Source organism: Lithobates pipiens, unplaced genomic scaffold (genome assembly GCF_037356315.1).
Source record: "Lithobates pipiens isolate NorthernLeopardFrog02 unplaced genomic scaffold, aLitPip1_a1.2 Scaffold_8, whole genome shotgun sequence".
In the NCBI taxonomy this organism is placed as follows: domain Eukaryota; kingdom Metazoa; phylum Chordata; class Amphibia; order Anura; family Ranidae; genus Lithobates; species Lithobates pipiens.
In genome coordinates, this window is record NW_027507903.1 from 441,137,198 (window position 1) to 441,157,442 (window position 20,245).

The 20,245-nt window shown below is 43.2% G+C and overlaps 1 protein-coding gene across 1 annotated transcript in view; it reads right to left on the reverse strand.

Moving 5' to 3' along the window:
* ANXA6 (annexin A6) overlaps positions 1-20,245 on the reverse strand; it is a 150,505-nt gene that overhangs the window by 101,655 nt on the left and 28,605 nt on the right. The window contains exon 2 of the mRNA XM_077468324.1: positions 6,181-6,229. Coding sequence (XP_077324450.1) covers positions 6,181-6,192 — 12 coding nt within the window. The 5' untranslated portion in view covers positions 6,193-6,229. The remainder of the gene's footprint in view (positions 1-6,180; positions 6,230-20,245) is intronic.

The window sequence follows — 20,245 nt, forward strand, 5'->3', positions numbered from 1 at the left end:
CACTGCAAGCAACCCCCCCAATTTACCCTGCTTGAACAATTGTTACTCCCCGGCGCTCCCCCAAATTCCCTCTTCCAACACAAATGCCCCCTCCCCCCCAATCTTCTCACGGCACCCTCCCACCTCACATGATACCATAGAGCCCAGGGCAGCTGCCCCTCCTGCTCACCCCTTGTCCCGGTCCTGCAACCAACCTTTTACTCACCTCAATGAAACAGTAAATGAAATATGTTTGTATTCATATTAAAACAGAAGAGGACCATGCTTCGGATCTTTTTTACATAAACATATCCACTGTACCTTGTGTGCTACTATAATAAAATATAACTACTTAACAGCTATATACAGTATATGTAACCTCATGGGACAACACATGAAGACATTTACCTTTTTTTTGTTTAAATAGATTCACAAGCCTACGTTTTTCTTCATTCATGAGACGGCTCTGCTTCTCCAAAACTGTGTGCGTGTGCGCACAGTCAATAGTGGTCCCACGGGGTTCAGAGGCAGGCCAATAGATAAGCATCTGCCCGTCACAGGGGCATGGCCATTGGAGAAGGAGGAGGGCTCACTGTGCTTAGCTGAATGCACAATAGTGCACATTGCAAGGGTGACAACAATGATTCTACACAAACACCACAGGGGGCAGTGCTGGTATCCTGCTACGGCAAGTGACTGGGGCGCTATTTTAAAATAGATATTATTACAGCAAACAAGGCAGCACAACAAAAAATAATGCCCATACAGCAATTACTAAAAGTCAAGGTATGATATATGTATGTTTTAAAATTTGGGTTTGGATGTACTTTAATGACAGATATGTTCTTATATTATTTGGATCAATAATTTTTATTGAAGAGGTTTTTTTAGAAAAATGTAACAACAAATGCAAGAACAGTAGTTCCATAGTACAATCTCTGATGTCATAGTGGTAAGTACATCTGAACAAGGCTATATACAAATGGTAGGCACTTACTGAGCAGGAACCTTCTTTTAAAAATAACTAGGTTGACCACTATAAAGCTGTATACGGGTTGTTTTTTCCATACTTAAAAATTACAAACATACTGTATATAATATATGCCAAAAATAAGCTATCAAGAAAGATGGGTGCGGACCAGCCCCTGTCTGAGAATATGTTCTTATATTTTAATGACAGGCAGTCTTTAGAAGGAGAGCTTTGAGTTATTGTTTAGCAACATAAATCGGTTCCTTCTGCACATATACCGCGGCAAGGTGACCCCGCTGAAACGTGAAATGACGTACCCGTATGTCGCTTCATGCAGTAGCTCTGGGGGTCGTGGCTGGAGGCCTAATCATGCACTGATTGAACAGAGGGGGAGCCAAACAGCGGGTCTGGCAGACCCAATGTCCGCCAGACACCCGTGATCATTCCTGGAAGAGGCAGAACGGTGATCTGCCTATGTAAGCAAGGCAGATCGCCGTTCTGTCAGTGGGAAAAAGAGAGATCTTGTGCTCCTGCTAAGCAAGAACACAGCTCTCTTTCTTTTCCACAGTCAAAACATCCCCCACACAGTTAGAAAGCACCCCTAGGGACACACTTAACCCTTTTATTGCCCCTGGTGTTAACCCCTTCCCTGCCAGTGTCATTAGTACAGTTACAGTGCATATTTTTAGCACTGATCACTATATTAATGTCACTGGTCTCCAAAAAAATGTCAAAAGTGTCAGTTAGGTGTCCGATTAGGCCTGGTACTTTGAGGTGGGGGGCACAGAGCCCCCCCTGCCCCAAAGCACCCATCCCCCCATGTTGAGGACATGCGGCCTGGTATGGTTCAGGGGGGAGGGCGCTCGCTCGTCCCCTCCCTTTCCTGACCTGCCAGGCTACATGCTTGGATAAGGGTCTGGTATGGATTTTGGTGGGGACCCCCATGCCATTTTTTTTTTAAATTTTGGAGGTCCCCTCCGAATCCATATTAGACCCAAAGGCCTGGTATGGACCTGGGGGGGGGGGGCATGCCATTTTTTTCTCGATTTTTTTTTTAGCCACCATTTTTTTTAATATTCCGTGGGAAGTCAGCTGACCGCTGATGACTCATCGGTTGCTAAGGACTTTGCGTCCATATACAGTGTAAAAAAAACCTGCAAAAAGCAAATTGCCGCAAAATCGCGGTAAAATCGCGGTAAAAATGTGGCAAGCACCGCAAAAAGCACTGCAGAAACGCTCAAAAGCAACATGCATAGATGTGAATCAAGCCTTAGATGAAGGTGGGATCAAACTTCAAACAGCACTGCTGATTCCACATCTGTTCCTAAATTATAGTCTCCTAAGCCCCCATCAGCTAAGATCGTGTCACCAATGCCCGGGCATCCAGTCACATGATTAGCTACTGCAGGATACCCTATCATCATTTTCTACAAAACAAGTTTGAATTTTTTTTTTTAATAACTGTATATTGCAAGAAGCAAGATGGCCGCAACTGAGAGGTAAATTTCAGTACAGACTGAATTTAATCGAAATATCCAGATATTGTCCATATTCCAGAATAAAGCATTTGAATTTAGGTCATGCAGTCTGCTGTCTCTCATACGACCTCTTCTATTTTCTTGGCAGAATAACATTCTTGTCCCTCCAATCCTCTCTGAATCATCTCGGTTGACTCACTACTATAATTATAGCATCTTGGAGGAGATGCAACGCTCTTAGCATGCCTTGGCACAAGATCTTAGTAAGGCTGTACTGGGAAATGACCACCTTTCTGTATACTCTCTTGCTTGACACTACACATTCCAAGAAGTACAGACTATTAATAGTCATAGTATTGAAAATGATGTAAAAAAACACAATTTATGTGACCAGAATTTAATAAAACAAAGAATGTTTACAATAATAAGCGCAAAGAGAATTGATGATGTGCAAAATGTAGTAGTCCAGAGAAACCAACTAAATGTACATGTACAGTAGCCTAATCAGAGAATGATTTCTGATTGATTGAAAGTTTTAAAAACTGCAGTTTTTTCAGGAGCAGTGATTTTAATAATGATTAAAGTGAAACAATAAAAGTGTGATATTCCTTTAAATTTTGTACCTGGGGGGTGTCTATAGTATGCCTGTGAAGGGGCGCATGTTTCCAGTGGGGGTCCCCCTAAAAATCCATACCAGACCCTTTATCCGTGCACGCAACCTGGCAGGCCACAGGAAAAGAGGGGGGGGAAACGAGAGAGCGCCCCCCCTCCTGAACTGTACCAGGCCACATGCCCTCAACATTGGGAGGATGCTTTGGGTTCCCCCCCAAAGCACCATGTCCCCATGTTGATGGGGACAAGGGCCTCATCCCCACAACCTTGATCAGTGGTTGTAGGGGTCTGCAGGCGGGGGGCTTATCAGAATCTGGAAGCCCCCTTTAACAAGGGGACCCCCAGATCCCGGTCCCCCCCCGTTTGAAAAAAAAAGATTCCAGCGGTGGTAATCCACTCTTGCTATCCAGCGACGGATAATCATCTCTTTGGGGTCCAGCGATGGCTGATCTGATCCAGTGCAGCGAATCCATCAATCTTCTGTCTCCACGGAGGAGACACTGCGGGATCCTGGCGGCCTGTCGTTTCTTATATGCGGAGGGCGGGGCCACCCGTCACCTGACCCCGCCCCCTCTGACGCAAATGGGGAAGCCGGGCTTCCCCAAGGACGTGTGGGTGACCCCGCACCCCTCTGATGTAACGGAAACCTGCGTTACATCAGAGGGGGGTGGGGTCACCCATACGTCATTGGGGAAGCCAGGATTTCCCCCCCGCATCAGAGGGGGGCGGGGTCAGGTGACAGGGTCAGGTGATGGGTGGCTACCGGCCAGGGTTGTAGGGATGAGGCCCTTGTCCCCATCAACATGGGGGCATGGTGGTTTGGGGGGGACCCAAAGCATCCTCCCAATGTTGAGGGCATGTGGCCTGGTATTGTTCAGGAGGGGGGGCGCTCTCTCATCCCCCCTCTTTTCCTGCGGCCTGCCAGGTTGTGTGCTCGGATAAAGGGTCTGGTATGGATTTTTAGGGGGACCACACTTCAATTTTTTTTTTTATTTGATGAGGGGTTCCCCTTAATATCCATACCAGACCATTTGGTATGGATATTTAGGGGGAACCCCACGTAATTTTTTTAAAACAATTTGACGCAGGGTTCCCCTTAATATCCATACCAGACCTGAAGGGCCTGGTAATTGAATTTGGGGGAACACGCTTTTTTTTTATCAATGGCTTCCAATGAGTGTTCTCTGTATTACGAGAGCCGACAATTCATTATAGCCGCGAGTGATTTTAAATGAATTTTTTTCCTGCAGAAATGACACTTTGTGCAGCGACAGTTCTAAGCACGCCCCTTTACAGGCATACTATAGACACCCCCCAGGTACGAAATTTAAAGGAATATCACACTTTTATTGTTTCACTTTAATTATTATTAAAATCATTGCTCCCGAAAAAACGGCCATTTTTAAAACTTCTTTTTGCAGGTCCCCAAACACTTTTTAGGACAGTAACTTGCATATTAGCCTTTAAAATTAGCACTTTCGATTTTGAACGTTCAAGTCCCATAGACTTTAATAGGGTTCTAAAGTTCACATGAAGTTTAGGTCTATTCGCAGGTTCTGGTGCGAACCGAACCGGGGGGGGGTGTTCGGCTCATCCTTAGTGCTAACTAATTTTATGACAATTTCTGTTAACTGTGATGTCACAGTTCTCATGGACCTGTCATGGTATCCACTGACCAGTTAGCCATGGAATTCACTATCTGGTTTCTGTAAAGAAAGATTTTAAGCTAACCTCATTCCAGTATTGACGGGGTGAGCCCAGTCAGGGTACCCTCTGTTTTTCCATAATGGAAGGACTGATGCAACCCCTTTCTAATACACAAAGTAGGTCTATTTCTAGGCGTTTACTCTCTGTAATGTGAAGTGTAAATGCAATAGGGGTTATTTACCAAAGGCAAATCCACTTTGCACTACAAGTGCTCTGCTGATTTTATCATCCAATCATGTGCAAGCTAAAATGCTGTTTTTTATTTTCCTTGCATGTCCCCCTCGGTGCTTTCAAGTGCAAAGTGGAGTTGCTTTTCGTAAATAACCCCCATTATCAGTTTGGCTGCTACAAGTCCACATTTCTTTGCTCTAGTTGTCATAATGTCATCCTACAATAAGAATGTTACCACCTCCTAGTGTGATTAGAAAAACATTTTGCTCATTTACTACATTTTCAGCATCTATTAATCCAAGTGAAGTAGTTCTGAGGTGGTTTTTCCTCTAGCTAGCATGCCCTCTAAGGACTAGTGCACGTTAAGGTCTGGCTCACATGGAAGTACTACAGCCTATACCTGTGCGGGGCAGCACATATGTTGTGTGCCTCCACGTGCAGGCATTTCCATTCATGTCAACTAAGACACAGTGGCTGCATGGATACAGCTGCTGCTCCCAATTTGTCATCCACGCACGATCCCAAACACCCACAGTGTGCATTCAGTGCCCTGCACAGATGTCAAATTAGGAGCAACGGCTGTGTCTGTGCAACCGCTGTGTCCCAACATCAATGGGACTGCCTGTACGAGGATGCACGGAACACCTGTACATACCTATGCGGGTAAACATATTCCAACACTTGTTGTATCCTGTAGTACGGGCCTAAATCAACGTACACTTATTCTTTTTGACTCTTTGCCCAGAGCTAACCCACCTTCTCCATCCACAGATGTATTTTTATTTGCATCCTGAACCACAAGCTCTCGCTCCTAAATGGACAGGAGCATTACAGCCTCACATATTTCAATGGGACATGTCTACCTTTTTGTCTCTTGGCCAGGAGTACAGGCATACCCCACTTTTAAGTACACAATGGGGTTTATTTACTAAAGCTGAAAAGTGCAAAATCAGGCTCACTTCTTCATAGAATCCAATGATCTTCCCGGTTTTATTACCAAAGCTTAATTGAACAAGCTGGGGTTAAAAGCTCTATGGTTTATATGCAGAAGTGAGCCTGATTTTGCACTTTCCAGCTTTAGTAAATAAACCCCATTGTGTACTTAAAAGTGGGGTATGCCTGTATATAGTAAAAATAATTATTTATAGAGGTGCGCTGCTTGTACAGATATTTAATGCATCTGGCACAACTCTGCGCTAACAAGATTCAGTATAAACAGGATCTGGATATCCTTCCTTCCCTACCATTCTTCCATGTATTTACCTTTGATGACATGATGCTTCTGGTGAGATCAATGAGCAGTTATAAAGATCTGTTGAGAAACAAAAGAACATACTTTCAGTACACAACAAGAAACAATAATAACATAGCAATCTTTATTTTTGACTTCAAGTCTGCTTTAAACCTATGTAGCAGGGCTTTTCTACATGCTCGTTTGTTTACAACTGGATTGCCATTCCTTCCCTGTACAAGGCAACTCAAAGAAAGTCAGAAGCAGTGAAACACAAATTAGAAGCAAAGCAACTCATGAGCTAACAATAACCATCTCAGAAACAAGTCTATAGAAGTTCAAAGCTACTCAAACACAAGTCAAAGGGGTCTCCTCTCAGTGTTGGAGATGTGTGGGTGACCATGCGGATTTTCATCACATTTTCTGGACCTGCCCAAATATTAAAACTTTTTGTCTGAAGTTGCTGGTTCCCTTACCCAGCTCACCACTGTTGAGATCCCCCTGTTGATGTATGTTTGCCCAGGCTGGTGGCCACATTGATCCCCCGTCAGGCTCTTAGCACCCTTGTCAGTCTCAGTGGTGGCCCTTAATGCTGGGTGCAGGAGTGCCACACCCTATCCATGCGTCCAGCGCCCTAATATTCATGGGCGGTGCCAGAGGCATGGATTCCAATGGGGTTTTTTGTTTGTTTTTAAACACGTGATTTGAGCCAGAGGCTCTAATGAGCTTCAAAAAAGTTGGGCTCAAGGTGCAGAGCACTGCGCCCCGAGCTTACCCAGTTGTGTGACAATAGTAAATTAATATTTGCTATTGTCCCACTGATTCTCCTCCCAGCCAATCAGGAAGTGGGTCCAAAAGGAGAAGCGATCCTATTGGCCTAGGAGGAGGGAGGAGACACACGGTCGCCTTTAGGCCAAGGAGGAGAAACAGGGGAAGCCGATGCCTGGGGGGAAGCACTGCCTGCGCCATAGATGGGGTAAGTGTGGGACTGGTAACTGACCGACTGGGGGGGGGGTGATGGCTGTGGGTGTATTGTTTGCAGCCCCTGCAAAAAATATACCACCAGCCGCCACTGGTCAGTCTGCTGCTTTTGTTATGCCCGTAAAGCCATTATCTTCAAGTGGAAGCCTAAGGTAGCCCTTGGCTTACGATTTAGGAAAATCCAGGTTAAATAAGGTAATACCCCTTTATAAAACAACTTATGAATCTCATTGGTGCCCCTTTATAAAACAACTTATGAATCTCATGGATGTTCTCAAACGTTCAACAAGGTTTGGGACCTATGGCTAGATTCTCAATCCACGGCCACATAGTATCTGATATTATAGTTATTGGGTGGTTGCACCCTCTATAACTTCATCGCAATGGTGATCTGAGAAATCTCATTGGTTTTCTAGAGAAATAAATGTGATATATTCATTAATGTTTATAATGTGCTGGACCATGGGTACTGGGGATAATGCAGAGGCCGTTTCATTGTTCATTATTTCAAAATGTACTTCTTAACTGTGTACTGCTTCTAACTGAGTGAAGATAATTAGAGATGCTTGTTTTGTTGTTTACCTCGAGTCAGAGAATGCTCAGAGGCACTATTTTGTACCACTTAATTCTTTAAAACCAATAAAAAGTATTAAAAACAAAACAACACAAGTCAATGGAAGACAAAAGCCTACTACATTTGACTTGCTTCCAATTCAGAAGCCCATGTACGCAAACTCATAAATGTTTCTATAGACATTACAGGATGCTTACCTCATCCAGCCTTTCAAATTGGTTTATTTATTTAATTTATGCTCAATCATTGAGAGTAGAACTCACTTATTAGGCCTTGCAGACCAATCAGATCCGCCAGTTAGTTTTTTAGGTGAGCCTAATCAAAAGCTTCATGAGTCTATGGTAAGGTTGCCACCTTTCCTTTAAGTCAAACCCGAACACTTTAGCGGCCTGGGACACCTTTGGGTGCCCCAAGGAGAGAAGAAATGGGGAGCGCATAGCATGCAGCAGTGAACAGTGGGTGTAGCCAAATTGCTCTTGCTGACATTATTGCCCTGCCACCCAGTGATGCCAAATCTGCCCCAGACAGCTGCCCGCAGCTCCCGGGTGGCAACAAATTTGTGTGTGATTATCTTGGTTACTCGGGGAGCCACAGCCTGTCTGAATAATGTAAAAATAAAAGGGGTAGGTTGCGCTAAGGAACTTATGAGCGAATCCAAATTATAAAAACATATAGAATATAAAAGAAAATAAAAGAAAAAGGAAAATAGGTAAGAGCTGCCTCTATTACTATCCACCTGGTGGGGTGGAAAATGTTAGATAAAGGAGTGCTATGAATAGATCTGGCGCTATACCTGTGTGTCAGAAACTTAATTTGCTAAATTAAATTTAAAATTGTTACGTTAATCCGGTGTGTAAGTGTTAGTGTGCCATATATTAGTGTTGGGATAAAGTATAAAATGTAAACTGTAGGTGGGAAGTAAAAACTCAAAAATATATGTGTATAAATTGTTAAAAATTTACCAGCATGCTGGCTGGAAAAGTAAAATATTGTCTCAGGTGCGATAAACCTAAATAGGTGATTACCTTATACACTCTTAATCACATGAATACCTTAAACATGTGGACTCATTATTAAATCAGGTAAAAATTATACATGTAAATATGAACCATAAACATAATACAATTGTGCACAAATGTGACAAATAAAATCTATGCGTGCAATACTAAAATGTACAATAAATCTGTGATAAATATCAAATAAAATCTTTGCGTGCAATACTAAAATGTACAATAAATCTGTGATGAATATCAATACCCCACGTGAAACATGCCAAATATTGGGAGTGAAAAAAGAAAAAAATGAAAATGGAAATAAATTTAAAAGGAAGTGAATTCAAAATTCCAAAAATAAAATAAAATGAAAAATAAAAATTTTTTATAGATATTTGTCCCAAGAAATAAAAATATAAAAATGTATGCAAAGAGAAGAAAAAAGGAAAAAAAAGGAGAAGCAAAAAAGCAGTCTCTGATGCAGTGCAATTAATGGGGGATTTCCCGTAGATGCAGGAGGGGATGTGATGGATCCAAAACAACTAATCTTCATGCATTGTGGGCACTTATAGGATGTACTCTCACCAGAAAAATAACCCCATCCGGGGTGGATCAGCCTTCACAGTATAAGCTACCGTGTCGCTCTCTGGCTTGCTTCAAATAGGCTGTTGAGGATCCCTCGTTATTTCCAGGTGGAGTGTGCCTCAGTATATGTATTGAAAGAGAGGACCATACATAGTGTGATACTGTATAAATCACTTTATTAAGAAAATACTAAAAATTACTCACACTTTTGAAAGAAGAAAATGGCTTGAATAAATGCAGTATAAAGGTGCAGTATGAAAGGTATGGAAGCTGCTGAGAGCGTTCCGTTCGTCTTCCACGCCGTAGTGTAAAGGTGCAGTGTGAAAGGTGTGGAAGCTGCTAAGAGCGTTCCGTACGTCTTCCACGCCGACTGTATTGGAAGTGTGTATTCGATAGGCCACGCCCTACGCGTTTCGTCACTGGGACGTCATCCGGAGCGCTCCGGATGACGTCCCAGTGACGAAACGCGTAGGGCGTGGCCTATCGAATACACACTTCCAATACAGTCGGCGTGGAAGACGTACGGAACGCTCTTAGCAGCTTCCACACCTTTCACACTGCACCTTTACACTACGGCGTGGAAGACGAACGGAACGCTCTCAGCAGCTTCCATACCTTTCATACTGCACCTTTATACTGCATTTATTCAAGCCATTTTCTTCTTTCAAAAGTGTGAGTAATTTTTAGTATTTTCTTAATAAAGTGATTTATACAGTATCACACTATGTATGGTCCTCTCTTTCAATACATATACTGAGGCACACTCCACCTGGAAATAACGAGGGATCCTCAACAGCCTATTTGAAGCAAGCCAGAGAGCGACACGGTAGCTTATACTGTGAAGGCTGATCCACCCCGGATGGGGTTATTTTTCTGGTGAGAGTACATCCTATAAGTGCCCACAATGCATGAAGATTAGTTGTTTTGGATCCATCACATCCCCTCCTGCATCTACGGGAAATCCCCCATTAATTGCACTGCATCAGAGACTGCTTTTTTGCTTCTCCTTTTTTTTCCTTTTTTCTTCTCTTTGCATACATTTTTATATTTTTATTTCTTGGGACAAATATCTATAAAAAATTTTTATTTTTCATTTTATTTTATTTTTGGAATTTTGAATTCACTTCCTTTTAAATTTATTTCCATTTTCATTTTTTTCTTTTTTCACTCCCAATATTTGGCATGTTTCACGTGGGGTATTGATATTCATCACAGATTTATTGTACATTTTAGTATTGCACGCAAAGATTTTATTTGATATTTATCACAGATTTATTGTACATTTTAGTATTGCACGCATAGATTTTATTTGTCACATTTGTGCACAATTGTATTATGTTTATGGTTCATATTTACATGTATAATTTTTACCTGATTTAATAATGAGTCCACATGTTTAAGGTATTCATGTGATTAAGAGTGTATAAGGTAATCACCTATTTAGGTTTATCGCACCTGAGACAATATTTTACTTTTCCAGCCAGCATGCTGGTAAATTTTTAACAATTTATACACATATATTTTTGAGTTTTTACTTCCCACCTACAGTTTACATTTTATACTTTATCCCAACACTAATATATGGCACACTAACACTTACACACCGGATTAACGTAACAATTTTAAATTTAATTTAGCAAATTAAGTTTCTGACACACAGGTATAGCGCCAGATCTATTCATAGCACTCCTTTATCTGTCTGAATAATGTGTTCGGGTTTCAGTCTGCCTGAAACCCTGACACAAGATTCAAAACCTAGACTGTCTGGGTGAATCCCGGACAGGTGGCAACTCTAGTCTATGAAGGAGATTTACTAAAACTGGAGCACTCAGAATGTGGTGCGGCTCTGCATGGTAGCCAATCAGCTTCCAACTTTATCTTGTTCAATTAAGCTTTGACAATAAAACCTGGAAGCTGAGAGAGCATGCCCCAGTTTTAGTAGATTCCCCCCTATGGGCAGATAAATGTAAAACGATGTGTTTCTGTTTACATCTGCTTAACTCCAAGTTTACACAGATCCAGAAACAAAATTAGAAAAGGTCTTAGTCCCTTTTTCTGACCTAAGTGTGATGGATCGAAAGTAATCTGATGTAAATGGTTCAGGTCCATTTAAACCTGGTCACCCTTAGATAAAGAAAGCTCCATTTTTTTTAAATGGAGCTTAACGGTAAAAGGACAAAGATGTCATAAAAGTGACAATGGTCCCATTCTGCTCAGATTCAGCAGAGTGTCTGTTGACTGATTCCCTGCTAAACGAACTGTGAAAGGGGCCTTACTGTGGGGAAGGCTGCATATCTCTGTGTTTGGCTTGGGGAAGAGTTCTTTACTTTGACAAGCTAAGAAAATGTTGAATAGTCTTTCATGGAAACTGGTTCAAACTGACATAGTAGATTGTAAAAAAAAAGAGAACTGGATGTGTTGCACAAAATATGCACGATTGCTAATATTCCTACTTCTAAACAGTAACATTGTGGGTTGTTGATCCAGAAACATAGAAAACTGCCTTTGAGTACCAGTAAGCTATTTTTTCATGTTAAAACAAATTGAAACACTCTTGGAAAAAGTTTTTTTTTCTCACAAGACGTGTGTAGAATCTCATTCTGACAATGCAACCATGTATAGTACATGCTAACACGTAACCTAACCCCTGAAGTGAGCTCTTAACATTTAAAGTGAATGGGGCTGTGCCACACCAAACTTGCACCCATGTGTAATGCATGTGGTTATTGCGGTGTGATGTGGCCTTTTAAAAGTTAAAACAGGTGTCCCAGAGGTGATTTTGCCTCCAAGTCACCTGTCAGATCGTTTTTCAGAGGAGTGGCAATGACAGCCACGAAGGTAAGATAGCCCTAACAGTTTTTAAACATCTGCTGGCTGTTTAAATTAGAAGGCTGGCAGCCTGCTAACATCTGCTGTCGTAGAAAAATCTGCACTACCTCTGTTGTGAAATTTAAAACTGAATTTCTCCACAATGCCTATATATTCAGACATAATTGAGGGCTTGATTTAGTCTGTGCACGGTCTTTTTTTAAATCTCTACTCTAATTTCTACCCTAAAACACAATCCTACAATTAGCCCTAAAAAATGAACTAAACACCCTAATCCCTGATCACAATACTAGCCTAATATAATCCCTAACCTCAAGCTTACAACTAAACATACACAAACTATCCCTTTTTTACCATGCAGTGGGGCTGGTTTTGGTCTGGAGTTCAGAGAGTAGAGATATACTCACCCAATCCTCTGAGCCTCCCAGCACAAGGCCCTTCAGCTCCTGCCCCCCTGCAGTCCAGCGGTCTGGTGGAATGTTTCTGACATCATCATGCCCATAGACCAGTTCTGAACATGAAGACATCAGGAACAGTTCACCGAGGCCTGCACAGAGCCATTTGTTTACTATTTTACTAGTGCTGAACCATATGCAAGCAGCCTATATAAAGTGAATGGATTTGCATCGGCTGTTACGACCCATCCGTGCAACCGAGTTTGACAGATATGCAAGAACAGATAGTTAGGTCCATAAATATTGGGACATTGACACAATTCTAATCTTTTTGGCTATATACACCACCACAATGGATTTGAAACAAACAAGATGTGCTTTAACTGCAGACTTTCAGCTTTAATTTGAGGGTATTTACATTCAAATTAGGTGAACAGTGTAGGAATTACAACAGTTTGTATATGTGCCTCCCACTTTTTAAGGGACCAAAAGTAATGGAACAATTGGCTGCTCAGCTGTTCCATGGCCAGGTGTGTGTGTTATTCCCTCATTATCCCATTTACAAGGAGCAGATAAAAGGCCCAGAGTTCATTTCAAGTGTGCTATTTGCATTTGGAATCTGTTGCTGTCAACTCTCAATATGAGATCCAAAGAGCTGTCACTGTCAATTTGATAAAATGACTCATAAAGTGAAAAAAATACGATTCAGTTCATAAAAGGTGCATAAAAAAAAATGTGCATACAAAGATGTGCATAAAAAATGTCCAACTGGTAAACCGTTATACAAAAGGGAACTAAGTATGCAAGAACAGGTATACTAATCAAGACACACAGGATCTGCTTCCGGAGCTGAGAGCCCATGTGAACGAGCCCTACAAGCCTAACTCAAGTCAAAACTTTTTTTTGACTGAGCAGGGGAGATGGTGAGGTCGGATAGAACCCCTAATAGGTTTTTATTTCCCCACTGGTGAAATTGCCCTTCACTTCCTGTTAGGACAGAAGGTGATGAGAATTCTCTCCACTAGGGATACAGACTGCAACAAAAATATGGGGAAGGATTAGCACCTCTGTCAAGTTATCATTATTGCCTGTATCTGAAAACAGATATTTCTTGTCCCGCTGTCACTAGGATGGAAAAGTACCTATCACAGACAGGGAGGCGCGGCATTTGAACAGGGGAATGGGCGCCGACGAAGAGCGGTGATCCTGGGACGGGACCGGACGGAGGCTCGGCTCGGGACGGGACGGGACCGGACGGAGTCTCGGGACGGGACGGGACCGGACGGAGTCTCGGGACGGGACGGGACCGGACGGAGGCTCGGGACGGGACGGGACCGGACGGAGGCTCGGGACCGGACGGAGGCTCGGGACACAGGTAGGCTGGACACACACACACACACACACACACAAACACACACACATGGATGGACACACACACAGGGATGGATGGATGGACACACACACAGGGATGGATGGATGGATGGACACACACACAGGGATGGATGGATGGACACACACACACACAGGGATGGATGGATGGATGGACACACACACACACAGGGATGGATGGACACACACACACACAGGGATGGATGGATGGATGGATGGACACACACACACAGGGATGGACAGGCATATCTCACCCTCGGCTTATACACGAGTCAATAGGTTTCCCAGTTTTTTGGGGGTAAATTGGGGGCCTCGGCTTATACTCGGGTCGGCCTATACTCGAGTATATACGGTAAGTGCAATCTCCTCAATGGGGATATAACAATGTACAGTATATGTAACAAAAGTATTTACCTTGCTCAAGTCCATGCAAAATCAAAATTAAAAGTGCAAGTCGAAAGCTCTTTTTCTGAAGCTTTGAAAAGCTTGAAAATTGGAATCAAACATTTCACTCGCCTAACATTTTCCTATATAAGTCTATTAACGGAAAGGAGTGCAAGAAAATAAGATATAAACAATATACAGAGAGAATGTACATTGACCCCATCACTCATTGAATCACTCCAGTCTGCCTGCTCCTGGCTCGTTGATAGTCTTGTGAACCCTTTTATGGAATATTATTCACACTGTAAAACCTTGGCTCAGTCTCTCACGTCTTCCTGGAGACCCTGTAGCCCATCAAGGCTGGGAAGGGGGGTTACGTGTGACTCAACTTTCTTGGAACCAAGCCTGTATACTGTATGCAGTTTAAAGGAAGCTTAGTCTGAAGAGTAACTTAAAGTGTACCTGTACTAAATGTTACAGTTTTAATGGTAAAAAAATGTCATCCCTGAGAGCAGACACTTACAACTTGTATTATTACCTTTATTACCCAGAAAAAAACTGCTGCCCCTCTCTGATTTAATTAAATTTTGCTATTATTATTATGATTATTATACAGGATTTATGTAACGCTAACAGTTTGCGCAGCGCTTTACAACTATTGGGTTCTGACATCATGAATAGGTCCTTTGGCCAATAAGAACATCTCAGTGGCCGGTTGAGACACTCACTGCACAAGAGCGTGAAGGGTATTGGAGCTTAGCCAAGAAGTCAAGAAAAATCAAGTGCCAATATCAAAGTCAAACTAAATCAGACCTGCACTAGGTAGTAAAGTCGGGATCTGAACTACAGGACTAGAAGAAGAACCTTATAATGGCAGGTGTAACACAGCTCTTCATGTTTGACAGACAGCACCGCCTGTCATACTCACCTAATGAGGTCAATGGGACTGCAACCATGAGCAAAACACTTTTTTGCTGTTGCTGATCAGTATTTCAAATTTCATTCATCCCCCTTGGGATAAAAAAAAGTCCCCTCAAAAAAAAAAAAACATTCAGGAGATGTCAGGATCACTTCCTGAACACCTAGAAGTCACTGCTTTGGTGGTAGAGCCTGCGTGAAAATGGCTTATATCAGTAATTCTATCACGGCAAGTTTGTGTTATATCAATTTATGTGCCGTCCGATGAAGACACCTTTTATATGGGCAACGGGCTTTACAACCTCCTAAAAGCAAACTACAGTGGATTGGTTTTCAGAGACGGTTTGCAGTGAGTTGAAGGTGTTCAGGAGGCAACACTGCACCTTCTGAATCAGTTTTTTTTTTCGATCCCAAGGGGATTTTACATTGAAAGACTGTGCTGCAACCATCTGGCGGCACCATGACAACAGCAATTTTTATTGGACCTGAGCATCCAACACCATGTTAATTTTAGGTAGCCAAAGAGAGTAGTCAGTCCAGGTTAGTGACCAGCCCTGAATATGCTGCTCTCCTCCAACTGTGTCTGCCCCGCATTGGCACTGTATGTCCAATGATAATATACTATAACCAAGTAAGGCTAGCCATACACTCATGGATTTCTCTCACTTAGCCTGCAGACTGAACAAAAAAATCTAATAGATTCCTCCATACATGCTAAACAACATGGATGGAGGAATCTCTGCGGCCAGCTATTGTATTCAAATAGTCATGATAGCCATCTAATTGGATGCAGTCACTGTTCATCTGACAATTGCCCACCCAGCTCCTTAAATTTTTCAGTGGAAGGTCCTTGAGCCAGGTGGTGCCCACAGGCCCACCCATGTCTGAAATTTCAGCTAATTAAGCAGGAATTGGTCAAATTTGTGCCATGTATAACCAGATTTAGTATTTGACATTTTGCACAGTAGAATAAGGGCTGGCCAGGAAAGGGTCACTTTGAGGCAGTCGGGCAAATTGAACATGTATTTCAAAATCTGCGATTTCCGAATTCAGGATTTTGAGTTAATGTGGTAATAACTTTTTTAGCACATCATGTGTAATATATATGTAAACTATTTGGATTTGAATGCCTCTCTGACATTCTATAGTAAATCCAAATATTCTGTCACATAGTAAAGCATAGTACTCAAAGCAAAAATTCTACCAGGACATAATAGTCTGGTGTGTTTATGCCTTGCAGTCGGCATTGCTATCCCAAGAATTAACAGTTCATTCTTTCTGCAGATCTCACCCACACCAACCCCAGAGAGCCCCCCACTTATCATCACTGTGGAATGGAGCAGATGTTCTATGGCACCAACACTGATGTCCTGCAACAGCTGAGTGTGAAAGACAAGCACACAAAGCTGACTGGTGCAGCAAATCAAATATTTACTCCCTCCGTTGTATTCAGGGATAAATTAACTCTTGGTCATTCTCAAAAAGGAAGAGGAACCCAATAGCGAGGATGGAATAATAAACAGCACCTTGGTTTAAGTAGAATTCCAGGCAAAACCTTACATCTTAAAAATGTACCCTCTCCCATTTCTAACACCTATGCTGACTAATCTGTGTAATACAGATGTATACTTACTTACTTTCAGGCTGCTTGGGCCTGGTCACGTGATTTCCTCTGCGTCAGCCAGCGGCGGCTGCCGGGGAGGGGAGAATGCGTTTGACAACAGTTGGAATACTTGGGAGTGGCGATGTAACCCATAGGCTCCTATGGCCCATCAACTGTCGGTACTAATATGTGTCAAATAATCAGATACCACATTTTTCAAGCCTCAACATTTTTAGCTCCCATAAAACAGTGAAAAACGATAGTACGTAAAATTGTCTTTAGGAAAAGTGTTAAAAGCTTTTGCAGCTCCATCAGTTTAGAATAAGTAGTGAATGATGGACCTAGAATTATAAGCTTCACTCACTGATGGGCACAGCGATATATATAATATATGACTCAACTGTCGTAGAAGTAGATGTACATGTAAAAGTGATCAGGTGGCTTTACAACAGCCTGAATAACTTCTAGTAGATAGTTGACAGCCATGAGTAAAAATGTAAAGAAACTCCTTGCTGCTTAAATGCCATGCTAATTATATCAGTGGCAGTGAAAGAGGTAAACATGCATATAATTATATCTTCTGTGGGTGGGATTGCATTTGCCATTAGGTGACTGTTAATATAATCTATTGCTATAATCCTTTTAGCTTTTTTTTTTTTTAGTCTTGCTATATTGTGCTGGTTGCCAGGATATTGCAGGTCTGTTCTCTATTAATTCAATTATGGATGGTGCAGTAATTACCAACTGATTTTACCCCGATAAGACTTTAAGGTAATTTAAGCTCCGCTCCACATTTTATTTCTCTCTCGGATTTTATCTGCCATCTGTAGTTTAGAGATTCTCCCTCATAGCCTGCCTTAAGCTGGATGGATCAGTTCAGCAGGGACCAGCTGAAATCTGTGTGTGGCCCATTATAAGGTCGAATTCTGCCAAAACGACTTGCTGCAAAACTTTTATCGATTATCAGCTGCAGCCGCTGATTAGTGTATTCTGACAGCAGTGAGAGCCGCTGTCAGAATACAATGTCCCAGCGGGGGAGACTCCTCTATCCACCATCTACGCCCAGCTTTAGAGACAACAGGATGTGAAAGGAAATCTCCCCACATGTTATGGAAACTCTAGCTTTGACAGTTATCAATGAAGCCAGTATTTCCATAAAAATATATCCCCTCTTCTTCTGTTCCAGTGACAACTGTAACATTTTGTAAGACCCCTCACTTTCAGTCCAGGTGAAACTGGTGTCCAGTGCAGGTATATTTAAGACCGTGCAGAGTTGGATACCATCTGGTTGCTAGGAAGTTAGCAGCCAGGCTGAACAGTGTCTTTGGTTTCTTGGATGCTGGCAGCCAAGCTGCACAGTGTCAGATGGCCACCTGTACCATAACAGTCAATGCCGCTGTGCGACCCAAGGGCCGAACATGTTTTGTAGATGTAGTGTCCTGAATGAAACCCCTACTAATTTATTTAAATGAGGGTCAATGGGAAGAAGGCTTCTTACACTGGTGACAATTGAGAAGAATAGAACCCTACAGTGCTGATCAGTGCTGACCACTTAAAAGATCACTGGTGTCAATGGCTCTGCCAGGTGAAATTGGCCTCAAATTTATGCAGGCACCATCAGATGGGAGGTCAATCATTCACAGCTCAAGGAACCCCTATCAACTTCTGATGGTACCTTAGGATTCCACTGAACCCTGGTTGAGATTGGCTGGCAGGCATGTACTGGCCATCGGGAGTTTCCCGGTGGGCCGGTGGCTCAGTGGGCCACTCTGATGTAAGGGGGCTGGTGATGTGACACTCTGATGTAAGGGGGCTGCTGATGGGACACTCTGATGTAAGGGGACTGCTGATGGGACACTCTGATGTAAGGGAATGCTGATGGGACACTCTGATGTAAGGGGCTGCTGATGGGACACTCTGATGTAAGGGGGCTGCTGATGGGACACTGATGTAAGGGGGATGCTGATGGGACACTCTGATGTAAGGGGCTGCTGATGGGACACTCTGATGTAAGGGGGTGCTGACGGGACACTCTGATGTAAGGGGGCTGGTAATGGGACACTCTGATGTAAGGGGGTGCTGATGGGACACTCTGATGTAAGGGGGTGCTGATGGGACAATCTGATGTAAGGGGGCTGGTAATGGGGCACTCAGATGTAAGGGGGTGCTGATGAGACACTCAAAATGTAAGTGGGCCGGTCTGGATGAAGGGCCAAATTTCTTTCCCAGTCCAGCCCCGTTGGCTGGTATAGTGTAGGCTTCAGGCCTCATGCACACTGGGTATTTATCCCCAGCGCATGAGGATCTGGTCTTTACCTGCAAGCAGAGGACACAAGCACACTTTCCACTAGGGTTGCACCGATACTGATACTAGTAAAAATGCTCCTGATGCCTGAGCCGATACCTTTGCATGAAGAGGCATCTCCCTGAAGTTAGTGGGCGGAGAGAGAGCACATCCTGGCAGTGGAGAGCGAGTCCTGGCAGGCTGGCAGCAGCAGAAGGTAAGCTGGCCAGGGGCAGGGGTGTGGGTCGCTGCATCGGTGATCCGGGCCGTCACATTCGTTAACGGAATTGATGGCCCCCAGTCTCCGTCAGAGATTGAACAGCGCGACACCCATCTTGGTTCACCCTGCACTCGGCCTCAGTAAGCAGCAGTCACAAGACGGTAACATCTTGTTACACCCAGCCCATTACTGAGGCCGAGTGCAGGGTGTACCAAGAAGGGCGGTGCAGCACTTGTATATTGAAGAAAGTTTAAACTGTTATTGTTTGTCTCTCATCATTCATTTATCATGCCAGGCTGCCAGCAATTGCCAATGCAATCAGTGCTGCATTTCATTGCCACTGCCTGCCTATCAGTTCCACCTATCATTGCCCATAAGTGCTGCCCATAAGTGCCACCTATCAGTACCCATAAATGCTACCTATCAGAGTCAGCATATCAGTGCCCATTAAAGAGGAAGTAAACCCTGATGAGTTTACTTCCTCTTTCATTCCCTGCAAAGGCAAAGCATAATGGACTACTATGCATCGCATAGTAGCCCATTATGTGTCACTTACCTGACACAGGAGCCAGCGAAGTCACTGCTGTCCCCTGTAGTCCGGCGCATCCATTTTCTCGGTGGGTCTCGCAGCTCCGCCGCTGTCATTCGGCGAAGCCGCGATGACGTCACTCCCGCGCATGTGCACGGGAGCTGAGACGCGCGGCATCTTCGTTATCGAGAATGCCACGCTCAGTGCGCCTGCGCACCGCTGTCTACGGTGCATGCGCCGTAGACAGAGGTGCCCGTCTTCGGGCAAATATCTCCTAAACCGTATAGGTTTGGGAGATATTTCTTGGACCTACAGGTAAGCCTTAATCTAGGCTTACCTGTAGGTCAAAGTGGTTTGTAAGGGTTTACAACCACTTTAATCAGTCCCTCCTATCAGTGCTGCATATCAGTCTTT